The sequence below is a fragment of the Apis cerana genome, linkage group LG9 (genome assembly GCF_029169275.1).
Source record: "Apis cerana isolate GH-2021 linkage group LG9, AcerK_1.0, whole genome shotgun sequence".
NCBI classification, from domain to species: domain Eukaryota; kingdom Metazoa; phylum Arthropoda; class Insecta; order Hymenoptera; family Apidae; genus Apis; species Apis cerana.
In genome coordinates this window covers 10,876,143-10,888,153 of record NC_083860.1, presented here as the reverse complement: position 1 = coordinate 10,888,153, position 12,011 = coordinate 10,876,143, and the positions used below count along the sequence as shown (strand labels likewise).

General features: G+C 42.0%; 1 protein-coding gene across 3 annotated transcripts; it reads right to left on the bottom strand.

Annotated features, from left to right (window-relative positions):
- Positions 1 to 107: 107 nt before the first annotated feature.
- Positions 108 to 11,905, bottom strand: LOC107997549 (uncharacterized). Of its 3 annotated transcripts, none has more exons than XM_017056233.3 (5): positions 11,515 to 11,905; positions 7,099 to 7,201; positions 6,940 to 7,025; positions 5,432 to 5,536; positions 108 to 2,661 (listed from the first exon to the last, which is right to left on the bottom strand). In XM_017056233.3, exons 1-5 carry the CDS (start codon positions 11,537 to 11,539, stop codon positions 539 to 541), a joined length of 2,442 nt encoding a protein of 813 aa, XP_016911722.2. In that variant the 5' UTR covers positions 11,540 to 11,905; the 3' UTR covers positions 108 to 538. The 3 variants fall into 3 exon arrangements, with proteins under 3 accessions (XP_016911722.2, XP_061935587.1, XP_016911723.2); XM_062079603.1 differs by lacking the exon at positions 11,515 to 11,905 and adding an exon at positions 11,382 to 11,505; XM_017056234.3 differs by lacking the exon at positions 11,515 to 11,905 and adding an exon at positions 8,572 to 9,301.
- Between the last annotated feature and the right edge of the window lie 106 nt (positions 11,906 to 12,011).

Here is a 12,011-nt window from a genome sequence, read left to right as displayed (position 1 = left end):
GCGAACAAACGATATCCACCGAGAAGTTCAAACATTCTCGATTACGTGACGAGGTCTTGGGGATGGGTCGAATGAAACGAGGGATTTTTCGAGAAAGGAAATGTGTATTTAAAAATCGTCAAATATGTGTGTGTATTTTTATGTTTTATGTCGACGTTACATAAAGTTACACAGTTTGATTACAATTGCTTCTAGCGCGCTTATTGCTAACATTCATCGGACGCATCTGATCTAATAACGACAAAGTTTCAACGAGCGACATCCGATTTTAATCATTAATTATCGATCACGATATTTCTGTAATATTTACTCGTCCCGAGGCCTTAAAGAAACATTACGTGTAATTTATACTCTATACCCTACGTAGCGTTAGTTTCTTTAATTACAAACGAGAAAGAGAGAGACTCGAAAATTCATTCCATTCGAATCTCTTTCATCAATTCATCGTTTCCCTCGATAAAATCGCTTTCGGATCGAGGCTGAAAAAAGGATGATGAAAAAGGAAAAGAGAAAAAGCATGCATCGCATCACAGATTTTTTACACCTTCCCCTCCAAGGTTCCGTTCTTCCTCTCCAAAATCGCCTCCCCCTTCTCGCTCCCTGCAGCGCGTGGCTCGATCAATCCCCCCAAAACTGCCTCCACGTACTCCTCCCTTCCCTCGTCGGTGTCCAACGAGAACCCTAACGACGGCACGAACTCCGTCCTCACCACCGTCCTCCCCTCGTCCTCCACCTTCGTCGTCGTGGAGGAGGACGGCGTCGTGGCCTCCTCCTCGACGCTTCCTCCCCCAAAATCGACCGCCCTCTCCTCCCCTGGAAGATCCAACGCCTCCCCCCCGAAATTCAACCGGTCGAGAATCCCCCTCGACCGAGGGCTCCAGCCTTCTTTCGAGACGGCATGCCTCGTCGTGGCGGCGAGGATGTCGTAGAGGATCCTTGCTCTCAATTCCGCGTCGCCGGTCTCCTCCTCGGTCGGAGAGGAGGAGGAGAAGGGTCGAGGGACTCGGTCCAGCTTCAACAGCTCGGACATCAATCGGCGGAGGCTTATCTTGCTCCCCTCCTCGCTCGACTCGGTGGTCGAGCGGGGCGGCTCCACCGATTCTCTTATCTCCAGCTCGCGCCCCCCTGCTCCCCCCCAATCCCCGTCCACGGGGACCAGTTGCTCGCGCTTGTTCATCGTCACAGTGACCTGGTACGGCGAGTCGTTCTTATTATTATCCCCACTCTTCCAACGGATCTTCGCCAGAGTGGCGTTGCTCGAGGCCTCCTCGCTCGTAATCGTGGTTTTGGCCGACTCGGTTCGACCGAGAGAGGGCGTCTCGTCCGAGTTGAGGCGATGAGGGGGCGCCACGGAGGGCAGAGCGGTAGTGGGCCGTTCGTGCTCCTCGCCCAAAGTGAACGGTTGCGTGGTAAGACTGGGGTAAGATTCGGGTTCGAGGGAGGTGGAGGAGTCCGGGACCCTTATCTGGAACTTGCCTCCTCGAGGAGGGAACTCATTCGAGAATTCCGTAACGGCCGTTGAGGGAAGGTCGGAAGGTTCGAGGAGGCTGGTCACGGTGGTCGTTGCCTTGGCTGCGCTCTCGACGACCAGCGGCGGGGTATCGATGGTCGACGGCGCCTCGCTCGTCCCCCCCTTCGCATCCTCCTCCTTGCCGGCCAGGAAACTCCCCTTCGCCGCTTCCTCTTGGATCCCTCGCAACGATTGCCGCAACGCCTGGCCCAGACCTATGCTGCCCCTCGTCTCGAAGTCCTCCTCGAACCCGTACGCCGCCGTTCCGTTCCGATCCACGTCGACCACCCTCACCCGGAACCGCCCATCCTCCTCCTCGTAACTGCCCCCGTAGTCCTCCTCCCCTTTCCTCGACGGGAGCCTCACAGGCGGCGGGGTGACGAAGCCCTTGCCCCCTGAGAAATAGTAATCCGAGCTGTCTATCGCCTGGTCGAGGAGGCTGTTGTAGGCCAGGGTGGACGGTCTGAAGGTGGTGGGCACGGTGGGGGAGTAGAATCTTCTGGTGGTGGTGGTGACGGTGGGCACGGTGGGCGCGTAAGAGGGTTGGAAGTGTGCGTCCTTGCCGCCCCTTCGGTGGCTCGCCTCTTGGACTCCTTTGCGCCTCCCCTCGTAGCCTGGGTCGCCGATCTTCTGGACGCGAATGACGGGCGAGTCCTCGTAAGAGGACCTCTGCTGGCCGGAAGGATGGAATTTCTCACGATCCATTTCCTTGACGCGGCGATAGGGGAGCAGGAAGTCTCGAGGGGAGGATGGGGGTCTGCGAGGATGGTCCTCGAAGCTGAGATCGTTCGCCGACGGGGCGTCGACGGAGGAGGAGGAGGAGGGGGGGGAGTAGTCGGGTATGTTGTGGTAGTCGACGATGCTGGCGGTTCGATCGGGGTCGACCAGGCCGTCCCTGGTCACGTCGGTGCCCGATCGAAGGCTTATCATCGCGTAGGCGTTGCGTATCATCTCGTCGTCGTCCTGCTGGTAACTGTCCCGGTTCACGTCCACGTATTTCCCGCTCGAGGAGCAGTCCACCTTGGTCCACCAGTCGCAGGTGAGCAGCTTTTGACTGAATATCGAGCCTATGGGGCACAGGAACGAGGAGACCAACACGTCGTGGCACACGTGGAACACTTGGCATCCCGCTACCTCGTCCGCGTAGTAACCTGAAACCGATTTTTACGGTTTTTCTTTCTTTCTTTTATTGTAAACAGTTTGTGAGGAAGGAGACTTTTCAAGAAAAGTTCAAGAACTCGATAAATTCCTTGGAAGGGTTTTAACGAGTCATCCGTTGAATCGGTTCTTTTCGCGCTTCTTTCTCTGCTTTCGATTGAAACAACGATGGAACGGCCGGTGTTTACGTTCGAAACTCGTTACGTAAACGGCGCGAGGAGTCGGCCGTTCGTTCGACGACGTCTACGCCTCTTCTCTCCTTTCGAATTATCTAATAACGGCCGATTTCTTCCGCGAGGAGAGGGAGTGGAGTTGGAAATCTCGATCGAATTCGATTCGATATGAAGCGAAAAAAAAAAGACGAGGATTCGAGAAGTTATGGCCGATCTCTTAGTCGAAGGGTACGTAAGAAAAGTATGTAAAGGAAAATTTAAAGTTCAGCTCCCGAGTTTTACGATATTTAAGCAAACGTTGGTTAAAAGAAACTGGGCGAGGACAGATTATGATAAAATGATTTGTTTTCGGGCTCGTGAAACTATCACTTTCTCATCGGCTCGATATAAGCGGTAGATTGGAAGGATGAAAGTAAACAAGTATTAAACTTAGCTGAAGAAGAGAATCAAATGCGAATTGCTAGCGATTCTTTTTCTTTCTCGCTCTTGGATACGATCAAATTGTAAATCGAGCATTTTTTCGTTCGTTATTCGTTATAAGAATCTGAATAATAAACGAGAAATTCGTCCGAGTTAAGGAGGATCTAAAATTTTTCCAAAAATTAGATTTTTTCATTATAAAATAAAGTGTGATATATCTGGACGATAAATTTTTTAAATTCTTCCAAATTAAAGAAGATCTAAAATTAGACTTTTTACTTCATTTTTCGTTATAATAAAATATAATAAATCTGAATGATAAACGAGAAATTTTTCAAATTCGTCCGAATTAAGGAAAATCTAAAATTAGACTTTTTACTTCATTTTTCATTATAATAAAATATAATAAATCTGAACGACAAATGAGAAATTGTTCGAATTAAGGAGGATCTAAAATTTTTCCAAAAATTAGACTTCTTCATTATAAAATAAAATATGATATATCTGGACGATAAACTTTTTAAATTCGTCCAAATTAAGGAGGATCTAAAATTAGACTTTTTGCTTCATTTTTCGTTATAATAAAACGTAATAAATCCGAACGATAAACGAAAAATTTTTTAAATTCGTCCGACTTGAGGATCCACTTTGTGCAACTTTCCATACAGGTTTCGCCATTTTTCCCACCGACTCTAAAAAGCCTAACGATTCGTACTCATCCCGAATGGCAAGCTTGGCGAGCATCGCGACCGCCTCCTCCCGGGATTCGTTCGAATTATCGTCCGACTGGCCTTTTATCCCATTGTCGGTTGCCCGCTTTCGCCGACATTACGTTCCTTCTCCGCCTAACAACCTGTACAACGTTGTCGGCAGATGCATTGCACAATGAAGAAACTATGCGCGTAACTACGCTACCACAGTTGAGCATCATCAACTTTCCTCCGCCTTTTGGAACTCGTTCAAATATACCCCCCACTCCTCTCCATTTATTCGAATATAATAGATCCTCGCCGTCGTCGTCCTTGTTCGTACGACGGCGCATTAAAGCGGACGAAATCGCTTATTATTCTCGGCTGAATTGCGAAAATGAAACGTTATTTATTTCAGAAAAATACGAGGAATTTATATCTTTTGCCCTGGAATCGGTGTGTATATATATATATATATATAAAACTCTATGAAAAACGTCTGTGTATCTTTATAAATATTTCTTGGACAGTCGAACCTTGCCAAAATTCGTTGGATGCTTGTTGGATAGAAGGGAGTGTTATCTTGGAATCTGAAAGGTATATCTTACGTTTTATTATACACAGAAAAGTCGGATACTGCGTGATATTTGCTTCTTTTATTTTTCGTCTTCATATCGAATGTATCGTAAAAAGATCGTAATTTTTATTTTTCGCAATTTTCTTTCTTCGTCGTGTAAAAATATATAACCTGATCAAATGGATCGAGTCACGACCAATTTTCTAAATTTCGAAAACGAAGAATTCGCAAACACCGTTCTCTTCCGTTACAAATTTTTTCCTGTTCAAATTCATATACGCGTTTGTCGAATCTCTCGAAACATTGTATTCGAATCGACGACTCGGCGACAGAGAAGAGGACTCGTGAAAGAGGCACTTGGCCGAAGCCGGCGAGTCGAAGATAAACACGTTTCCACGTCGAGATATTTGCCTCTCCATGTGGAAAGTGCGCGGGCAAACATTTTCGCGGGATTTTTTTTCTTCGCGACAAGTCTCGCCGAATCGCGGTTGGGACCGGTGACCTATTGCAAAACCGAACGTCGAGTGAATCCGCTGCACGTGCCTCCCCCGTCCGCGTGAGAACGATCCTTGACATCGATGCTGCGCGTGGAACGGCGTGAAACACGTGTAGCACAATGGTAATCGACCGATGCGTCGTTTCCATGCTTCGAATATTCGCGAATATTTCCATCGATATCGTCGTACGCGAGATTAGAACGGAATCGTTCGACCCGTTTTTGGAATTAATTAATAAATTTCACGGAAGATACGCGCGCGTGATTATGTGTGTCTTCAGGGATCGATAATTATTTTTTAAAGAAATTAAAGAATCCATCCATTTAATTATACTTTAAAATTAAAGAAAGAAAGAAAGTTTGTACGAATGGAAAGGAGATTGGAAATAAATATATAATTCCATTCACCTCGTGACCGTCCCTCGCACGTGAATCCCGTCTGAGGAAGCGTCGTGTATGCCGGATAATCGATGCCTGGCTCCCCTGGCACGTTCCTCCTGATATCTGACAAATCTGAAAGAAAGAAAGAAAAGCGACGCGGGACCGTCGATCAATCGCGGATAAAGTTTATCGATCGCATTATAATATATATATATATATAATAAATATCAGGGAAATGTCGGTGAACATTCGATTTGAACTTTGAATTGGGGCTATAATCAAACGCGATATGCACTCTGCATATCGAGAACGAAAGGTGTGTATTTTAAATTACGATTGTAAATGTTACGTTTATTGCGAATATAATACATCGAGTCGATTATCCAAACGAAAAAAAGGAAGAAAAGGCGTAGAATGTTGGTCTTTTTAGATTAGAAAGAGCGATAGAAAGAGTCACGTGAGCACTGATGGAGGAGGAGGAAGAGTCAAGGTCAAGCGAAAAGGATAATCGAGCGTATTGTGACATTTAGAAGGATGCGTTTTACTTGGAGGCGTAATTTCCTTTTCATGCAACTATCGATAACATGCCGAATATCCCGGTTTTCTCATTCGTGTTATCGACCGAGCAGATTTGACGAAAAGAGGATAATATATATATATATATATGTATATATAATCGAAAAGAAAATAATATTGTGCAATATTATTGTTCGTCGCGATAATTGATAAGTTGGTAAACGATATAATCGATGATGGAATAGTAGGATCGTTAACAAGGGAACAGGATCGTTAACTATCTTGTGTAAAGTGATTTTACGAGAATAGTTAATTAATGAAATGTAAAAGTGTCAAGGAGGAATCTCTCTCTTAGTTAATCGCAATGTATCCCAATATATGGAAAATAATATTGAATATCTGTTAAAGCGTTGTATAAATCGCTATTTAAGAAAAAAAAAAAAAAAGAAAAAAATTCTCATTAACGTTTCTCGTAACATTTTACACCTTCGGATTTTATTCCTCATTTTTACAATCACTTTGTCGCTTTCATTGTTCCGTAAGTCGATGATTAATTTACATTCGGCATCGTTTTTCCATCTTTTTTTTTTTTAATGCCGGATAACTCGAGGTAAAGGATCGATAAAAAGAATATGTTAATCCTCAAGGCGGTAATAATATTATTCATCTTTCCTTCTTTACATTTGACTAATTATACAATTGACACCGATTCTATCGACGTAATATTCTTTCGTCGATACCAAATACTTACTTGTCTCAAAATATAAAATTTTCATTCGTAAATTGCGCAATTTTTAAACGTACTCTTAGCGAATGCAATCGTTGCATTTTCTTCAACTGATTCATTCTTTACGAGTTGCTTTCAAAATTAATAATGTATTTATCTCTATTTAATTAATTCCATCGATGGAATCAGACTAGATTGACACGCAAAAAAAACTCGACTGGAGTCAAAGAATTTGAGTATATAAAAAAAAAAAGAAAAGAAAAAAGGAGATGGAACAAGTCGAAATCTCTACCTGTTTTCTCCTGATAAGGATTGTACTGGCCGCCAGCGGATCCAAAGCTGTCGAACGCGCCCTCTTCTTCCGGATCGAAGTATTTCCTGAAACGAGATCGTTGCTCGTTAATGGTTAATGGACACGCGTCCGCGCCAATACGCGAAACCAGCGCAATACCTCCCCCTTGTCCCATCGATGGCTCTTCGTGACAGGAAGCTCCTCCTTGGAATTTCATGTTCAAGACTGGCGTGAACGTTGCACAAGACCAGCATCACGAGACCTGTGCAAACAGGAGTGCCGTGCATACACACACACACGCGCGCATGCTTAATGCTTTACGATGTAAATGCAATCGTTTTCCCACCCATTTCTCCGCCCTTCTTTATTTACTTTCTTTATCCGTTTCTATTCCACTCTTTCACGTAGCGACATCTACAATAACGTAAACACGCTTCTCATCTCCCGATCAATTTCACTTTCGAACGAATGGACGTTTCTAACCTATTCGCCACTTTGATCGCATCGCGCGAGATTCCACCAAAAATGGAGCGAAACAATAACGTGACGATCCATCGATCAATCAAGTTCGAAAGTAACGAGCGTAACTCGTTCAGAGAGCATTAGAACGCTCGCTTGTACTCGAGTGTTATTTCATCTCGAACATATTCGCGTTATACGGATTCGAATAATAAGTAACTGGACAAAATTATTCTTTTTTTTTTCGGTTTTTTTGAGTTTATTAAGGAGATTTAATTTTTAGAAAACGATTTACTGTTTTTCATTATAATTTATCATTTCGTTAAAAATGTATATAAATATATGAAAAAAATTAGTATAGAATAAAAAAGAAAATAATCGATATATGAAAATACAAATATTTGTGATTTGCATCATTAAAAAACCGCGCAAAATATCTGCAGATGGAAGAAAAAAGTTGTAGCGGGCAATTAAACTTCGAATTTGATAAACGTTGATAAACTGGACTTTGGAAAAGATATTCTAAAGAAACAAATGTTGAGGAAAATATGCTTATTATTCTCAACTATTAAAATGAGACCGAATTGTCTGCTTATATTTTTGTAATTTGTAAGCGTTTAAAAGGAATTTCAATTAAAAATTATAATTTATATAGTTATATTTTACATTATACATAAAAGTCGAAAAAATTCGAATGGTTTTCTAAAATTCATTCTCGGGTGTGTGCGATTGCGGAAGATTGGTTAGCATCGTTATGATCGACTTTCGCCGTTAACCGGTGTTAATCGTTCGTTCCATTCGTGACTAATGAATCCAATGATCGAAGATTATTCAAATCACTGTAATTTTCTCACTTATTCGATTAAAACGATCGATCAAGTTTACGATCGATTCTAAAATCGATGATTTCGTAAAGTATAGCCTATTTTGTTTAATGTCCCCCTTATTAGAACTGCGTAATAGCACAGAATTGGTTAATTTATTCGAGAAACAGGTTATGGCGTCTCGTTGCTTCGGTATCAATGGCAAGTCGATGAAAAGGCCGTGATTTACTGAAGGATTCGTTCGTTTCTTTTACGAAACAAGTTAAAATATTTAATTATCGTATCAAATTTAATGAAAACAAATCGTTAAAAAATCGAAATAACGCGTTTGCCTACATCAATACTTTACCTCGATTAATTAACCGATACTTGATATGCGAGGTTAAATTATATTTTGACGAGCATCGAAGCCTATTTCGATTTTGACGAGAAAAGAATTCTACAATTGTTCTTTGTCAAGTCACAAAAGTCATATTTTCGTTTTTCAATTTTGACAATTCAGAAATTTCAAAATAATTTAAGATAATTTGGAACAGCATCATCCTTCCCTCAACGATCTCTCTTCTTTCCAATTCGCTAATTCGTAATTTCCATTCTCCGTCCACATTTTTATTTCGTCACCATCATATTTGCACCAACTGACAACACTGAATTTCTCTGACGGATTCTCTGATTACTGCAACAGATGGTTTCCTTCTGTTTCATTACGAAGAAAGAATCCTCACGAATGACGAAATTTTTACTGACGTAGTCGCTATGCTAACCTATAAATTCTCCGGCTATAATTTAAGATGTAACGACATGCTGCCATCTAACGACAATAAAATCTCTACTTCGAACTTCAGAAAGATGGAATAGAACACAAAAGAATACTAGAATCTTTTCTTATTAGTCGTCATTAATTATTATCCGTTTTTCGAAAAAATGAAACGTAGAATATAGAATTAAAATTTCTTTCGAAACGCACGCGAAGACGCGCTTTTTATCGTCCGATCTATCCTTGCTGGAAATAATTAATTAATAAATTCATCAAGCCATTCTTGGCAGAGTTCAATCATTATTCCTACTTGCTTGCACGAACGTTGGACAAAGATCAAGTTCGATACGTATTCGTTTAAAAAGCGAGTTAAAGGAAAAGGAAAAGATTTTTCAAATCTCGTGATCCTGTTTTGTAACAAGGAAATAATCTCTCTTCTTCCTAACTGTTACGTTAAGAAAGATATTTTTAATGGATAAAAAGTATCGAGAAATTTTGTAAAAAGAAAAAAAGTTGTGCGAAATATTCAATAGCGAAGGGTCCAGGTTACTCCATTAGGAATAAAGAAAAGAATTTATATAGAGAATTCGAGAAAAAGGTTAATGCTAATCTCGAACGAATCGAGAAAAATTTTAAACCAAAAATTTATCGAAAATAACAATAAGATCAATCTCGCGGAATATTAGATTTTTGAACGATTTCGAATACAGAGATCGGATTTTCGACACTCGTATCGAGAAAATGATATCGGAATGGAATGTTAGCCTGGCTCTCGCAAGAGCGTGGCGCTTTCTCGTCGCGTAACCCGATTAAAAAAAAAAAGTATAGCGCGGAGCGGTGTGATTGGGAATGCGACATAACGGGATCACACGCGATGGGAGGGGCGATTATCGTTAGAGGGATCGAAATTGCACGGATTCCACGCGAATCTTTGTTCGAGAGAGAAAAAGAGAGAAAAACAAATCCCCCGCTCGCGGTAGCGATGCTGGCATTAAAAAGATGAGCGCAACAAAGGTCAACACATTGGATTGGATGGTTTCAAGAAGAGGAGAGGAGAGGATTCGTGGATCGTGAAAGACCAGGACGTTTGCTTACGTTTTCACGTTTTAAAAGTCACTCGTTTTGCTATTTTAATTACAGATATCTCGTTACATATTATTATTCCTGCTTTTTTTATCTCCTCACGATTTTCATTTTTTGATATTGATTAGAACGAGTTACATTTGTGAGAGAATTAAGTTTTCGTTAATTAAAAACTTAATCAAAAACGATTCAATCGACGAGTTTTTAAACGCGGTGTTTGGAGAGGGGGCGATCGAATTTCTCTCGAGTAACGAGAAATTTCGACAGCGAAAATTTCAATTTCTGTTTTATCTAATGCATTGTGACGATCTTCGTGTTACGTACTTCCGATCGATTGAATACCCCGTTCATTTGTACATTCGTAACAGAATTTCGTTGTGAATAGGCTCGTGAGAATATATTTGCGTGTTCCCCGTCTCGTGGAATTTATGAATCATCAGAGATTTCACTCGTTCGTCCGATGCACGATACGTAGGAAAAAAAAATCAGGGATGCAAATCGGAACGCGTTTAATGAATCCTATCGTGTGTAAATCAAATATTTCAAAATTCGTGCATCGTGTAGGTATCGATTGTTTCGCCAATTTATGATATATATATATATATACATCAACCGTATAATGCCAATCGTTATAAATCACACACCCACGTAAAAACCTTTATAGAATCGAAACAATGGCTTTAACATCGAGACTCCGTCATTTTCGAATTCTGTTCGAGAAATATCGATGGAAAATTGATAAACTGGAAGAACGTTCGTTCTTTATTCGTCGCGACTCGTAACCTACACGATGAACATTTCCACTGCCCTTGAAAATACACTGTTTAATTAAACTCGAACTCGAAGAATCATCATCATCATCATTACTATCGATTACGCGTGTAATCGTTGAAACATAAGAAAAAGAAGAAGAAGAAAAATCAATCATAAATTGAGATCCATCGTCGCGCACAATATCCCTTTTCCGTCCACTTTTCCTTTCGATCGCACTCTCACGAATACCTTCTTATATCCCAATCGGGACATATATTTCAGTGAAAAAAGAAAATCTAGATCCAACTCATTTTAACGCTTTTTCATATAGTAAAAAGGTAAACTCGATCCTGTAAATCCGATATATCTGTGGATCCCGAAACCACAAACTGCACACTCGGAAAACGAGAAACAACCCGACCACCACTGATCGAGGACAACGGATCGATCGAACCGTAGCCGATCGAGCGTGGATCTAACGAGAAAAGACTCTCGCGCGCGGACACAGATTTCCAGAGTTGTGATTCTTTTTCCACGCCGCCACCCAATGGACGGACAACTCTTACCTGTTGCGCTTCTCCGGACGGTTAAAACGGTTAGAACGATCGGAAGCCTCTCGAGTCGGTTTCGAATCGATCGAAACACGCAACGCAGGGACACGAAATTCGAGAACCGCGTGGAGATCGTCGTCGCACTTACACAGAGCGGGCAGCGTGGTCGGCATTTTCTCGCGCGTTGCATCAGTGTTTCCCGGCGATGTGAAGTGTCCGACGTGGAACGTCCGGCCGGCCGATGTACCAGCCGATGCACTGCGAGTCCGCTACGACCACCGATCTCCTCCCAACGGCTCTCTTCTTCCAACCTTCTTCTCGACCGGGAGGAAGGGATCCAAGCGCCTCTTACCTTTCTTCTTCTCGCTTTCCACCTCTCGCCACGCGCATCCCTCTCCGATCCCACCAGTTTTCTCGCCTGTGATTCTTCTTTAAATTTTTCCCTCCTCCGGTTTCTTTCTTTTTTTCTTTTTTCTTCCTCTCGATTTTTCTTGTTCTTTAAATCCTTCTCCAAATTTTTCAAGTTTTTCTCTCTTTGAGTTTTTTTCCTTTTTTAGCTCCCGATTTTTTCCGCTTTTTAAATCCTTCTCCAAATTTTTCCCTCCTCGAATTTTTCTCTCCTCGAGTTTTATGGAGTTTTTTTTC

What these genes read in the sequence shown, in the direction of transcription:
- LOC107997549 (XM_017056233.3), bottom strand. Translation starts at nt 11,539, where the DNA reads ATGCCGACCACGCTGCCCGCTCTGT. An exon ending in GACCACGCTGCCCGCTCTGT is followed by an intron (nt 7,202 to 11,514) that starts GTAAGTGCGACG and finishes CTGTTTGCACAG; the next exon opens with GTCTCGTGATGCTGGTCTTG. An exon ending in TCCTTATCAGGAGAAAACAG is followed by an intron (nt 5,537 to 6,939) that starts GTAGAGATTTCG and finishes TCTTTCTTTCAG; the next exon opens with ATTTGTCAGATATCAGGAGG.